The 15,189-nt window shown below is 32.7% G+C and overlaps 1 protein-coding gene across 1 annotated transcript; it reads right to left on the bottom strand.

Annotated features, from left to right (window-relative positions):
- Window positions 1-1,669: 1,669 nt before the first annotated feature.
- Window positions 1,670-4,062, bottom strand: LOC124913256 (probable pectinesterase 68). The gene is made up of 3 exons (XM_047453851.1): window positions 3,828-4,062; window positions 1,908-2,028; window positions 1,670-1,826 (listed from the first exon to the last, which is right to left on the bottom strand). The coding sequence occupies exons 1-3, from the start codon at window positions 4,060-4,062 to the stop codon at window positions 1,670-1,672; spliced, it is 513 nt and encodes a 170-aa protein (XP_047309807.1).
- Between the last annotated feature and the right edge of the window lie 11,127 nt (window positions 4,063-15,189).

Genomic DNA, 15,189 nt, shown 5'->3' with positions numbered 1-15,189 from the left:
ACGCGTCTAGCCCGACGATCTGAGGTTAGTTTAGGTTTATTGTTTAGGTAATCTCTATGGATTGGGGGTAATGAATGATGAGAATGATATAGGGTTTTAGTTTAGGTTTATTGTTTGATATAGTTTGAAATGCTGAGAATGTTTGTGAATGGTTTGTGAATATTTGGTATATGTTTTGCTTATTATGAATGCTCAGAATGGTATATTTGCATGTTGAGTAAGAGTAAGAAATGTTTTAGGGTTTTAGTTTAGGTTTAGGGCTTGGTCGTGTGGCGTGGGGGTTGGGCGTTTGGCATGGAAGATGGGCGTGGGGCTTGGGCGTGGGGCTTGGGCATGGGGCGTGGAAGGTGGGCGTGGGGCTTGGGCGTTGGGAGTGGGGGTGGGGCGTGGGGGTTGGGGGTTGGGCATTGGGCGTGGGGCGTGGGGGTTGGGCGTAGGGCTTGGGCGTGGAGCGTGGGCTTGGGCGTACCACACAATATGTAAAACTAATTTAATAAGTTTATTAATAAGCGTGGATAGCTCAGTTTGGAGATTGTCAGGCTGAAGATCTGAAGGTCAGGTGTTTGATCCACCTTCACCGCAAAAGTTTTTTTTTCTTTGCTTTTTACTTTATAATTAATGAAACAGTCAATCAGAACTTACAAAATTAGAATTGAAAATGGGAAAAATACCCAACATTTTGATTATCTCCAATGTGAACTTAAGTTTCTAATATGAGCTAAGAAGGTAATTTTAATCTAGGATGAACCTTGCTAAATCTATATTCTTGTTTTTGTGCTTGCATTAATCGACTATAACAGCTTTTATTATACATATCTATGTAACAACAGCACATGTACAAAGTCTTCTGGTTTTTGGCAAAAAGAAAGAGGCATTACAGTGTGCAATTGAGGGTTAGTTATGAAGCTTTGTTGTTGTACTTGCAGCATAAATCGGAGCTTTATGAAGTAGAAATTTGAACAAATTACTAGTTGTTGTGTAATATATATGTTGTACTATATGCTGCACTTGAGAAAAGCCTCCAGTGTGTAATGGAAGGTGGGATTATAAGTAAGTCATGTTCTTATTTTCTCAGTTGTCTTTTTCTCTCAACAATTTGTAAATTGAATCCACTGATGGGATTGTGCAAATCATATACATACATTCTTATTCTTGTAAAGGAATCTCAATTCTTTCGTTTATATCTTATAAATCTTGTATTTTTTGTATATATATAAAGATTGTTTACTTAGAAATTATTGAGAGCACAAAGCAACAAATAAGTTGTCTTTTTACCCAAAGGAAAACAACAAGTGCGTAACATAAACAAAATTCATCATTAACCAAAACATAGACAGAAGAAATATGTTTGAAACTTAGAAACTAATTATTCATCCTCTCAATATTGATGTTAAAAACTTCAAAACTAGAGACATTTCACCTTGTCCCTAAAGCTCTTTTGCCAATAAAAAATATCCCAAAAACGCTAAAATCAAGAATCAAATTTATTAAATGGATTGTTTAATAACTTTCTATTTGAATGACTTTGAGAAGATTATAATGTAATTTTTATAAGTCACACAAACACCATTCATTTCTATTTATACTAATTCAACATCTATGAAAGAATCAATGAAACAAATAAATGACTACACAATAAATAATGAAATTGAATTAATTATTTGCTATATTAAGCATCTAATGGTGCAATCAAGTGCCTTCCATTGACAAAGCTCTTGGCCAGAAATGGATGAGCCAATTCATAGTCCAATTCTCTAGCCAAAGACACTCCACGGACCGCTTTCGCCCCAAAACCATAACACTTGTACACCTCGAAAAAGGCAGTCCTATATAGAAAATTCAACAATTAATATAGTATGCATCAAAAGTACATGAATTTTTAAGATTTGTATATTAAAGATGCATACTTGTTCTTGTTACTGATGTGGTCCCAATCATCACAACCACCATGAGACACAATATTATCGAAATAAGTATGAGCGTAAACAATTCTAGAGTATTGGCCCAAGAAAAATTGCACACACAACCCTTTTGAAAGAATAATTCATACATATCAAAATCATTTCAATGCTTATATATATCATCACCCTGTTTAAAATTTCCAATAAAAAAAAACTTTATCAAAATTATTTCAATGCTTATATATATCATCACTTTGTTTAAAATTTCCAATAGAAAAAAAAAAAACTTTTGCAATGAAGGTGAATTGAACACATGACCTTCATATCTTAAGCTTGACTATCTCCCAACTGAGCTATCCACACTTATTAATAATCTTATTAAATTAGTTTTACATATTGCGTGGTACGCCCAAGCCCACGCTCCACGCCCAAGCCCAAGCCCATGCTCCACGCCCAATCCCACGCTCCACGCACAAGACCTACGCCCCACGCCCACCTTCCATGCCCCACGCCTAAGCCCCACGCCCCACGCCCAACTCCCACGCCCACCTTCCACGCCCCACGCCCAACCCCCACGCCACACGACCAAGCCCTAAACCTAAACTAAAACCCTAAAACCCTAAAACATTTCTTACTCTTACTCAACATGCAAATATACCATTCTCAGCATTCATAATAAGCAAAACATATACCAAATATTCACAAACCATTCACAAACATTCTTAGCATTTCAAACTATATCAAACAATAAACCTAAACTAAAATCCTGTATCATTCTCATCATTCATTACCCCCAATCCATAGAGATTACCTAAACAATAAACATAAACTAACCTCAGATCGTCGAGCTAGAAGCGTCCGAGGCTTGGCGATCGTCGAAGAGGCTGGCTGGAAGCGTCTTGGCTATCTCGTCGGGGCTCGAGGGGTTGGGCTTCTTGACGAACGTCGGGGATGGTGGTTGGCGGAGTTCGGGCTTGGCGTCTAGGGCTGGACGGAAGAGAAACCGGATGGGGAGAAAGCGGGGGAAGAAGAAGTGTAACGGTCGGGGGGAAAGGAAAAGCGGGGAAGAAGAAAAGAAAAGAAAAGGAAGAAAAAGAAAAGAAAAAAGAAAAAGAAGAAGTAAAATGTTATTAAGGGTAAAATTAGAAAATATTTTAAAAAAAAATTAAAAATCAAAATGTTTTTTTATGGAGGTTAAATATCAAAATTAGAGTCTTTTGAGGGTTATATTATCAAATTTCCCTATATATATACATATATAATGTATATATATATAATATAAATATATATATATATATATATATAATATATAAAGAACATCAATATCTTTATATAATATAAATATATATATATTTATATAATATATATATATATATAATATATATATATATTATATAAATATATATAATATAAATATATATTCTTTTATTATTTTTAACTCAAGAAAAGTAGAAATTGACAACAGCAACAAATTAAAAATGAGAGTCAGTCAAGATGGTGATGTAAGAAAAGTAATTATTTTAATGAGTTAAATTAAAAATATATTAATATTTTAATCTATGGCTATGCATTGAATTAACTTAGGTGATAAAAGTAAAAATAAAAGGAACTTATATATATATATATATATATATATATATATATATATATATATATATATATATATATATATATATATATATATATATATATATATATATATATATATATATCCGATCGATAAGGTTGTGAAGAAAAGAATAGTAGTAGAAATGTCTGGTGGTTTTTGCAGGAGGATGTCTAGGTGGTTCGTGGCGGTGGTAGCCCTAATAATAATTCACTCTTTTGCATTGACAGTGCTTAATGTTAATGTTGTTGAAGGGAAGAGGACCATTGGTGTTGTTGAGAAGAAAGAAACGGTTCCAAATGGTTTCTTTGACCCTATACCTCCCATCCCTTTCTTGCCTGCGCCGTCTCTAATTCCTCCTGTTCTGCCCTCGCCGCCTTCTCTCATTCCTCCCGTTCTGCCCTCGCCGCCTTCTCTCATTCCTCCCGTTCTTCCATTGCCGCCTTCTTTCCAGCTTCCTCCAAACCCCTTCTTCAACCCACCATCGCCGCCTTCTCTCCTTCCTCCAAACCCTTTTAAGCCACCCTCACCACCGTCGACGCTCTTTCCTCCCATCCCAGTACTTCCGGCGCCCTTGATTCCGGGTCTGCTCCCATCCCCGTCACCCCCTGCTTTCCCGATTCCTCTCCCTCTCCCCCTCCCTCTCCCTCTCCCTCTCCCTCCACTAATCCCAATTCCTCATTTCCCTGGAATCCCACCAGCTTCTTCTTCTTCAACAAAGACCTCTCCATCAAATTAAATAAATAAAATTAATTACATTATCATGATGTATTTCTTCAAGCAATGTGATGATCAATTTATAAGATCTTAATTAAATGTTTATGTAACCTTAGTTACATTTTGTTTCACATTCCATAAATAAAATATAAAAATATAATCTAAATCCTCTTGTTTGTTTGTTTGGTTAATTACTTTCGTTTGGAAGAGTTAAATCCAATGTTTCTAGATTTGTTTTTTAAACATGTTTATTTAAAAGGTTATAAGTTTGGTAATTTTGAAGACTTGGAGATTTGTTTTTAGTATAAAACTTAAATAGTTTTAATATATAATAACAAAATAAAAAATAATAATAAAAATAAATATATTATAATATTTTAGTTAATAAATTGACGAGATAAGATATATTTTTAAATTTAATTATTTAAATAACTCAAACCTCTTTAATTTGTTATTGTAATGAATCTCCTAGTTTAGTTTTATACTATTTAAGTTAATATATTGTACATCTTATTATATTTTATTCTCTATAATTATTTTGAATTAAAATGGTCTTTGATTTAAATGATTAATTTATAGTTATACAAACAAAAAATAATTTAATTTATTACTGTAATTAAAACTCATTTCTTAAATTTAAAATATGCATTAAATTTATATTATATATATATATATATATATATATTATAAATATGATAATTTAAAATATGATTTAAAATATATTTTTTATCTCGTTAATTTATTGTTGTCTCTTAAACTTATCTCAACAAATTTATAACTCCTAAAATAGTTTTTTTGCGTAAGATATGCTGCTCATAAATGAATGATTTTGTTGATTTGTTTTAAAAAAATGTTTATTAAGGAACATAAATAGAAAATAGTCATGTTAAAACCATTCTGCAAAATATTTTAATTTTGTGTTTATCTTGATTAGTTTCACATTTTTATGAGTTAAATAAGTCATTCCTTAAATTAAAATATGCATAAAATCTAAATCAAATATACATGTATAAATATTAGACAATTGAAGTCTTATCTCTTTACTAAAATGTAACATCTTATTCATATCTTTCTCATCTCATATCTTTCTCATCTCGTTAGATATCTATTTTATCTCTTAAATTTCATCACTATAAATCTACTTTAAGTATTTTCTTGTGTGTGATATGTTATTCATAAATTTAAAATTGTGATAGATTTGCTTGTATTAAAAAAAGTATACTTAAAGTTCTTAAAGTAACATAAATGAAAGATAATCAAATTTAAATAAAAATATTTCTACAAAATATATATTTTTTTTTATCGTTGTATCTCCACATTTATATAAACTATAAATGTATTTATTTCTCAAAATCAATCGATAATTATACTTACACGCAATTGCACCTATAAATTAATTAAAAATATTATTTTTAAATAATCATTTTGTCAATCCTCATAAAAAAGAACATAATAATATTGATGGTTTAGGATTATTTGCAAAAGAAAATTTAAAATTGTTTAAGAGTTTAAGTTATAAATAATATTATTTAAGTGTGTATATATCAAGTTAAAAAAAAATAGGAAAAGAAACATCAAAACATAATAAACCATATTCTTCATGCATAAAATTTATAAATATATGTTAAATTTAAATTAGCATCTTCACCCATTAATTATGAATAATATTAATTAATCATAAATAACTTTTACATTTTAAACTTTTAAACTTTGCAAATTATTCCAACGAACATTTCCGTGCGATACATCATCCAATATTCACAGTTATCTCTTGACAAAATAGAAATCTCGTTGATGATAGACATGATTCAGGATCTTTGAGCTTGAGAATAGAAACAGAGCTCTGATACTAATTGATATGACCGGCTTTATCAATAGAGAAGGGGGTCTAGCGATTGATGAAGGCTTATGAAAAACGGTTTGAAAGAAATATTATTAGGGATTTAATTCACTTTCTATTCTACGCAAACTCTTGCAAACACTTGATTCTACGCAAACTCTTGCAAACACTTGAAACAGAATCAAGTGCGGAAATATTTACATAGATTTGAAGCTTAGGATCAAGAATGAGATGATGACAGAAATGAACAACACAGCAATTTGTTTATGGATGTTCAGAGCAAACTCTCCTACGTCACCCCTTCTTCCAAGCACTAGAAAGATTCACTATAATATGCTTTAAATCAAATACAGTTTGCACGAATAGCTCACTGTTGAACATAACAGACTTTGTTCAACTTACAATATGATGAATACCACTCAGCTAAAACGATGCTTTGATTCTAACTCTCTCTTGATTAACACACAGTACAATTAGGAAAGCAACTAATAGTTTGAATGTTCAAGAGCTTGATTTTTCAGTAATCTAGAGATTCTTCTTTGAGTGAAAGCGAAAAGATCGAGTGATTGTCCGTTGTCCTTTAGATTCTTTAAATAAGGCACAGGGTACCAACGGTCGAATCTTCATACTGATACGTGACACTCTTCCATTGGAACGCCTCCATAATACACAGCAGACTCTGAATACAAGGATCGTGGTCGTACACAACAGGTAGTGCGCCGAATATTCTTCAGAGATTTACCTACAAAACAAGTAGTGAGAAGGATATTCTCTTACTTGTCATTAGTTGATTGGTTGTGTCTGGTTGTCGTACTGATCTTCGCTAGAAAGTGGAACAGGAGTAGCGTACAGCTATAGCACGTGGGTAGGAGGGTGCTAGCTTCAAGCAACTTCTTAAGCAAGGCATTAGACGTATTTCAATTAGATAACCTCGTCTAATGAAATCAAACGTCCCCATCTAATAACAGAATCCATTAGACCACCTGGTCTAATGGGATTAGACCACCTGGTCTAATGGGATTAGACTTACGTCTAATTACAATCACTTTAGACTAATCTGAAGGAGTTGGACTGCATGTCTAACTTTCACAAGTTAGACTACACGTCTAACTTTCTCTTTCCATTAGACTGCACGTCTAACTCCATGAGTTAGACTGCACGTCTAATTACGGTTCTACTTCAGACTAGTCTGAAGGAGTTAGATTACACGTCTAACTTTCATAATTCATTAGACTACACATCTAACTCCACGAGTTAGACTACACGTCTAATTACAGTTCTTTTAGACTGCACGTCTAACTCCACGAGTTAGACTGCATGTCTAATTACGAGTCCATTAGACTGCACGTCTAACTCCACAAGTTAGACTGTACGTCTAATTACGAGTCCATTAGATTGTACGTCTAGCTCCACGAGTTAGACTGCACGTCTAATTGCGAGTCCATTAGACTGCACGTCTAACTCCACGAGTTAGACTGCACGTCTAAGTTCTTTAGTTAGACTGCACGTCTAACACCGCTTAGTTAGACTACGCGTCTAACTTCGCTAGTTAGACTGCACGTCTAACTCCACGAGTTAGACTGCACGTCTAACTCTGTGCATCTAAAGCTAAATGAGTCTAATGAACCTTATTAGAACCAAGTCTAATAAAGACTAATTTCGATACACCTGCATCAAAATCAATTAGACGCATAGATAATCCATTCATCATCAAAATTACAATAGCCAAACTATTTCAACACTTAGTCAAAATAATTTGACCCAACAATTTCCACCTTTTTGATGATGAGATTTAAATCCTGCATAGGTAACAGATTAGCGTATTCATTATATAAATGTAAACAGACTCTTGTTTACATACAAACATTTTTATCTACAGTTCCAATAACAAAGTCATGATCACACAGAAATTCAGTCAAAGTGTCATACCAAGCTCTAGGAGCTTGTTTCAGACCATACAAAGCTTTGTCAAGTTTATAAACATGATTTGGTAAAGTATGATATACAAACCAGGGGGTTGCTCAACATAGACATCTTCATTTAATTTACCATTTAAAAATGTACTTTTCACATCCATTTGAAAGACTTTAAAATTCTTAAATGATACATACGCTAGGAAAATTATAATTGCCTCAAGTCTTGCTACAGGTGCAAAAGATTCATCAAAGTCGATACCTTCCTCTTGTATGTATCCTTGAGCAACTAAACGAGCTTTGTTTTAAATAACTAAGCCATCTTCACTAAGCTTGTTTCTAAAGACCCATCTTTTTCCTATGAATGACTGGTCAGTTGGTCTAGGAGTTAGATGCCACACATTATTTCTCATAAATTGGTTTAACTCCTCCTACATGGCATTGATCCAATCTGGATCAACCACTTCTTCAACAATTTTCTTAGGTTCAATTTGATAAATAAAGGAAGAATTCGCCATTTCATCCATCAATTGACGTCTTGTCCTTCGAGGAGAGAAAGGATTTCCGATGATTAATTCTGGTGGATGATTCTTGTTCCATCTGAAGTTGGATCCAAATGGATTGGTCATCTGAAAAGGTGACTCTGCGACGTCCGTACTCTCAGCAGTTTGTTGAACAGGAGTTTGTACGTCTGGTTGAATTTCAACCGTATCAGCCACGGGGTCAGTCAACAAAATCCGTTTATCTAGAGCTTCTTCCTCACTTACAGACTCAAGACTCGTCGCTTCTAGTCTGTTTGGTCAATGGGATCAATGAATTTGCTCTTAACAGACTCATCAAACACTATATGAAGGGATTCCTCAACAGTTTGTGTTCTATTGATGTATACTCTGTAAGCCTTGCTTACTGAGGAATATCCCAGCATGAATCCAGTATCTTCTTTAGCATCAAAAGTGGTCAAATAAACCTTTCCATTATTATGAATAAAACATTTACACCCAAATACTTCGAAGTATGAAACTGTGGGAATTCTTCTGTAATACAGTTCATAAGGAGTTTTATCAAAACGTTTGTTAATTATTGACCGATTTTGTGTATAGCAAGCTGTGTTTATGGCTTCTGCCCAGAACCTCTAAGGTATGTCTAATTCAGCTAGCATGGATCTCACTGCTTCCTTTATAGTCCTCACTCTTATCTCAGCAATGTCATTCTTCTATGGAGTTCTGGCACTAAACAACTCGTGCCTAATCCCTAACTCCTCGAGATAAGATGAGAGGTATCTGTTAGTGAACTCACCTCCCTAGTCACTTCTAATACAAGCAATATTCAAATATTTCTGATTTTGAATTCTTTAAAATATTCTAATCAAGTTTTCAGAAGTTTTATCCTTTGATAGTAAAAATGCTACCCATGTAAATCGCAAAAAATCATTAATAACAATTAGGGTAAATCTCAGTCCTCCTAGGCTCTTTACAGGAATTGGACCAAACAGATCCATATGTAACAATTTTAAGCAACGGTTGGATTGAGATGTCCCTTTACTTTTGAACGATGATATGCCCTATTTTCCTAACTAGCAAGAAGAACATACCTTGTCCTTAGAAAACTGAAGCTTAGGTAAACCAATAACTAAGTTGTTTGAACAAATGTTGTTGATGGTTTTAAAATTCAGATGGTTTAACCTTTTATGCCATAACCATTTCTGGTCGTTCTTGGCAATCATGCACATAGGATCAGAATATTCTTTTTTCCAATTCAATTTATATGAGTTTCCTACTCTACTACCAGTTAATAACATATTACGATGTTGATCCTTAACTAGGAATGCATGAGTTTGAAAGTCAATGGATACACCATTATCACATAACTGACTAATACTAATCAAGTTATAGCACATATTTTCAATTAGTAGCACATCATTAATGGTTAGATTACTATGGATAATCTTACCCTTACCCATGGTCTTACCCTTCTTGTTCTCACCAAAAGTGATCTTAGGTCCAGAATAATCTGCTATATCAGTGAGAAGCCGTCTGTTTCCTATCATATGCCTGGAACAACCGCTATCCAGATATCACACAGATTCCTCGAGACCATCATTCACTTGTACCTACACAAAACAATATTTACAATCTTTTGGTACCCACATTCAATTGAGTCCTCGGTCAATCAGTCCCTTAGGAATCCATATTTGAGTTATTCTGATGGATTTTCCATTTTGTGCTGTAAATAATGTGTATAATTTCGACATAGCAGACGTCTTCCTGCTAGACACTAATCTCTTAGTCTTTGAAGATGATTTTCTTTTAAAAATTCTTGACTTCTTGTCAAGTTTTAGATTGCCAAACTTGCTAGCTGCTTCTAACTTATTTTTCTGCCAGCTAATAGTCGGCGGAACATAAGTTATTTCAATCTTCCAAGCAACTTCTTCATGAGATGGATCAGATTCACTGTTAGTTTATAGGCTTAAACTTGTCATTTGCTGAGTTTGACTCTTTGCATGACAGGTTTGGGTCATTGCCATCAAATTCTAAACTGGTCTAAATCTAGCAGGTTTAAACATATTAATCATATGTTTGACAGCTTCTTCAGACCTTGTCCAAGCACTTACGATATAGTTTAACCGTTTGTTTTTAGCAGAAAGAGTTTGAATCTGTTCTTTGAGCATCTCATTCTCAGATGAGATCTCTACTACTTTCTTTTCAAAAACATTTGTTTCATAAGTTTTATGTGAAGAAGAAATGTTGGCCTCATATTTTACTTTCATTTCATAAAATGAATCTGATAACTTCTTGTACTCAATGTCCATTTCATTGAGTGTAGTAGTTAACTCTTTGTTTATAAATTCTGGTGTAGAAACATCATTTACCTTGGATTGATCGTCTATCATTAAGCATGTTACAGTTTCAGTCTCTTTTTCTGCAAGAGAATCCCTAAATCGTTGTCGGCCCATTTGGATTTATTTTCAACACACATGAAAACTTTTTGATTCTTCTAATTCTTCTTTGCTTTAACATTTCGACCATAAATTTGAGTTAGCTTCTCCCATATTTCTTTAGTAGAGGAACATGACTTGATCTCGTAGAATATGTTCATATTGATTGATTGATACAGAATATTTTTGGTCACATTGTCCAAATTGTTGGTCATCTTATCTTCAGTAGTCCACTCACATCTTGGCTTCAAAATCTTTATGAGGCCATCGGTAATGACGCTCCACATATCACAATCAAGAGCAGACAAGTGAGATTGCATTCTCATCATCCAATATTTGCAGTTGTCCCTTGAAAGAATAGGGATCTCATTGATGATAGACATGATTCACGTTCTTGATGCTTAAGAATAGAAAACAGAGCTCTGATACCAATTGATAGGATCGGCGTAATTAATAGAAACGGGGTCTGGCTATTGATGACGGCTTAATAAAAACGGTTTGATAGAAATCCCGTTAAGGATTTAAATCACTTTCTATTCTGCACAAACCCTTGCAAACTCTTGAACGATTCAAGTGTGGAAACGTTTGCTCAAGTTTGAAGATAAGAACTAAGAATGAGAAGATAAAAGAATGTAAATGACAAAGCAATTTGTTTATGGATGTTCGGAGAAAACTCTCCTACCTCACCCCTTCTTCCAACCACCGGAAGGATTCACTATAAGTTTCTTAGAATCAAATACAGTCGCACGATTAGCTCACTGTTGAACAGAACACACTCTATTCAACTTACAATATGATAAAGAATATCACTCAACTAAAACATCGCTTTTCTTCTTATTCTCTCTTGATAACACACAATAAAACAAGAAAGAAGCTCTTAAGATCATAAAAACAATAGATCTCTCGTATGCGTATTTCTCAGTGTTCAACAGTAGTTTTTCGGCAATAGTTGTGGCAGTTCTTTCGTTGTCCTTGAAGATTTTTAAATAGGGAACAGGTACCAACGGTCGAATCTTCCATAATGACACATGGCGAGCTTCCATTGAAACGCCTCCATAGTACACAGTAGACTCTGCGCACTAGGATCGTGGCCGTAGCAATCTGGTAGTGCGCCAAATATTCTTCTAGAATATTCCTGCAAAAACAAGTAGGGAGAAGAATATTTGCTTACGTGGCATTAATCAATTGGTGGCAACTGGCTGTTGTACTGATCTTCACTGGAAAGTGGAGTAGGAGTAGTGTACAACTAGTTGATTGTGGGTAGACGTGTGCTAGCTTCAAGCAACTACTTTAAACATGGCATTAGACATATTTCACTTAGACGACCTCGTCTAATGAAATTAGACGCCCACGTTTAATAGCAGGATCCATTAGACCACCTAATCTAATGGAATTAGACGACACGTCTAATTACGGTTCCCTTCAAACTAATCTGAAGGAGTTAGATTTCACATAAAACTCTCATACGTTAGACTGCACGTCTAAATCTCATCCGTTAGACTACACGTCTAACTATCATCAGTTAGACTACACGTCTAACTACGTATCCCTACAGACTAAACTGAAGGAGTTAGACTACACGTCTAACTCTCATTTGTTAGACTGCACGTCTAACTACGTCTGTTAGACTGCGCGTCTAACTACATATCCGTTATACCGCACGTCTAACTACGTTTGGTAGATTGCACATCTAACTACATATCCGTTAGACTACACGTCTAACTACATATCTGTTAGACGTGGTCTATCTACATATTCGTTAGACGTGGTCTAACTACATATCCGTTAGACTGCACGTCTAACTACATATCTATTAGATTGCACGTCTAACTACGTCTGTTAGACTGCACGTCTAACTACGTATCTGTTAGACTACACATCTAACTACGTATCCGTTAGTCTGCACGTCTAACTACATTTGTTAGACTGCATGTCTAACTATGTCTATTAGACTGCACGTCTAACTACGTCTATTAGACTGCACGTCTAACTCAATGCATTTAATGACTAACGAATCTAATGATCCTCATTAAGACTTAGTCTAATATAACCTGTTTTCGATACACTTGTACCAAAAACGATTAGACGGCTTAAATTAAGTTTTATACACACTCATCATCAAAATTCCAATAGTCAAAATACTTTGACACTTAGTCAAAATAATTTGACCCAACATCTGTATTATTTGAATATTAATGGAAGACTTAAAAAAATATTTAGTAAATTAAGTCCATCATAATTAAATGGAATAGTAAAAAAAAACTGAAAAAAACTGAAATCAAATTACAATTATTATATTGGCAAATTATAAGATGGATGAAAGAGACTAATCATATTTGGTTTGATTAATGTTTTTTCTTTCATCAATAAAAAAAATGTTATTATTTTTAAAATTTAGCGACAATATTTAAAATTGGAATTAAAAAGCTCACTATTAATGATTTATAAAAATCGCAATTAATCTATTCAATTATACCGTGATATATAAATTTGTAATTAAAAATTTATTAATAACAGTTAACCGTCAATTTTATGACATTATATAAAACCGCAATTATGGCTAAAACATTTATAATATCGCAGTTAAAAGTAAACCCTACTATTAGCAACATTTTATATATATCACATTTTGTGCTCAAAACTTTTAATTGCAGTTTATATATATAAACATTTACATATAAATGTTTACAAATTTATTATTAATGTTTATTATTAAATTTATAATTATATATTAAATTATTATATAAATTAAATATGTTAGTATAATAAATAATAAGATAGAAGACTAACTATTATATACCAAAATATATATATATATATATATATATATATATAATTTTTTAAAAAGTTAAATATATATTTTGTTTGAATTAAATAGAATTAACATAACACCCCTCAATCATGATTTTTAATCAATTCTGGATGACAAACTACTTATTGAAATGACATTCTGATGTTAAATTTTGTAAAGGGATGACAAAAGAAATATTCTTCAATAAAAGACTTGGAAAAAAACTAGTACACGTTGAATTAAGATCTATAGTGATAAATCTAAAAGACTTCTTAGATGAAGTCAATGAACCTATATAGATAAGATTCTTGATAGATTCAAGATGAAAGATTATAAAAAAATTTATTCAACATGACGTATATCTCGACAAGATGCAGTGTTCTACAACACATGTTGAGCTTGAAAATATAAACAAGATTTCATAGCTTATGTTGTAGGATTTATCATGTATACCATTATATGTACACGTTTAGATGTTGCAGATATTTTGAACATTTATCACATATAACAATCAATGTTTGTAGAAACATAATGGAGTACATATAAAATTATCGTGAAGTACTTGAGAAAAACCAATAATGATATCTTAATATATGGAAATTTGATCGTATAAGACTATATTGATGCAAACTTTTAGATTTAAAGTCTCAATCGAGTTATGTCTTCATCCTTAATAGAGGAACTATGAGCTGAAAGAGTCTCATGTAGTAAATATTAAATTCTACAACAGACACTTAGTACATACTAGTATAGCAATAAATGAGACCGTTCGGATGAGAAAGTTCCTAGATGAACATTGTGATGTTCCTAAAATTTTAGTATCTATTGACATCTATATATTTTGAAAACAATGATGTTATAGCCTATACAAAGGAACTGATTTCGAACTCCAAATATAGACATATTATGAAGAATTGTCAACTTAAGACACATCATCACTATAAGTGAAATTAAGATGTAATATGTATATATTGATGATAGGATTACAGATCTATTAACAAAGTTTAAGCTTAGGCCCTGACGTGAGAGTCACACTAGACCTAAGGATCTCAAACGCATTAGAGAATGTCCTAGAGTTTGTTTTTTATTTATGAGTGTTAGACACTAATTTTAAATTTGACTTGATGGTTTTATGATATGATATTTCATCCTTATTTATTATTTAATGGATATTAAATAATATATCTAAATAATTCATTATTAACCAATGGGATAACTTTAAATGATCTGGGGAATGAAACCCCATTAAATGAATTGATTTTTTTTATTATATAATGTTTATAGTGACCATATCATCAAATAAGATATTAAAAAATAGCTGTATTTGCACATTTGTTTAATGACAAATGAGAGATGGAAGGAATTGTCTCCTTTAATTTAATTTGTAATGACTAATTTTGGATAAAACAATTATTAAAAATATTTTAATTTAATTATTTTAAGAGTTGCAGTGCTTTATTAGAAGCCAAATACAATAAGGTAAGAA

Source organism: Impatiens glandulifera, chromosome 8 (assembly GCF_907164915.1).
Source record: "Impatiens glandulifera chromosome 8, dImpGla2.1, whole genome shotgun sequence".
NCBI classification, from domain to species: Eukaryota; Viridiplantae; Streptophyta; class Magnoliopsida; order Ericales; family Balsaminaceae; genus Impatiens; species Impatiens glandulifera.
Note: the sequence above shows the minus strand (reverse complement) of the source record. Positions and strands in the feature narration are given on the sequence as shown.

Coding starts and splice junctions, on each gene's coding strand:
- LOC124913256 (XM_047453851.1), bottom strand. CDS start 4,062: ATGGGAGGAAAGAGCGTCGACGGTGGTGAGGGTGGCTTAAAAGGGTTT. Junction 2,029..3,827: donor AGGCAAGAAAGGGATGGGAG/GTATAGGGTCAA, acceptor TTCTTTCAAAAG/GGTTGTGTGTGCAATTTTTC. Junction 1,827..1,907: donor CACATCAGTAACAAGAACAA/GTATGCATCTTT, acceptor TTTTCTATATAG/GACTGCCTTTTTCGAGGTGT.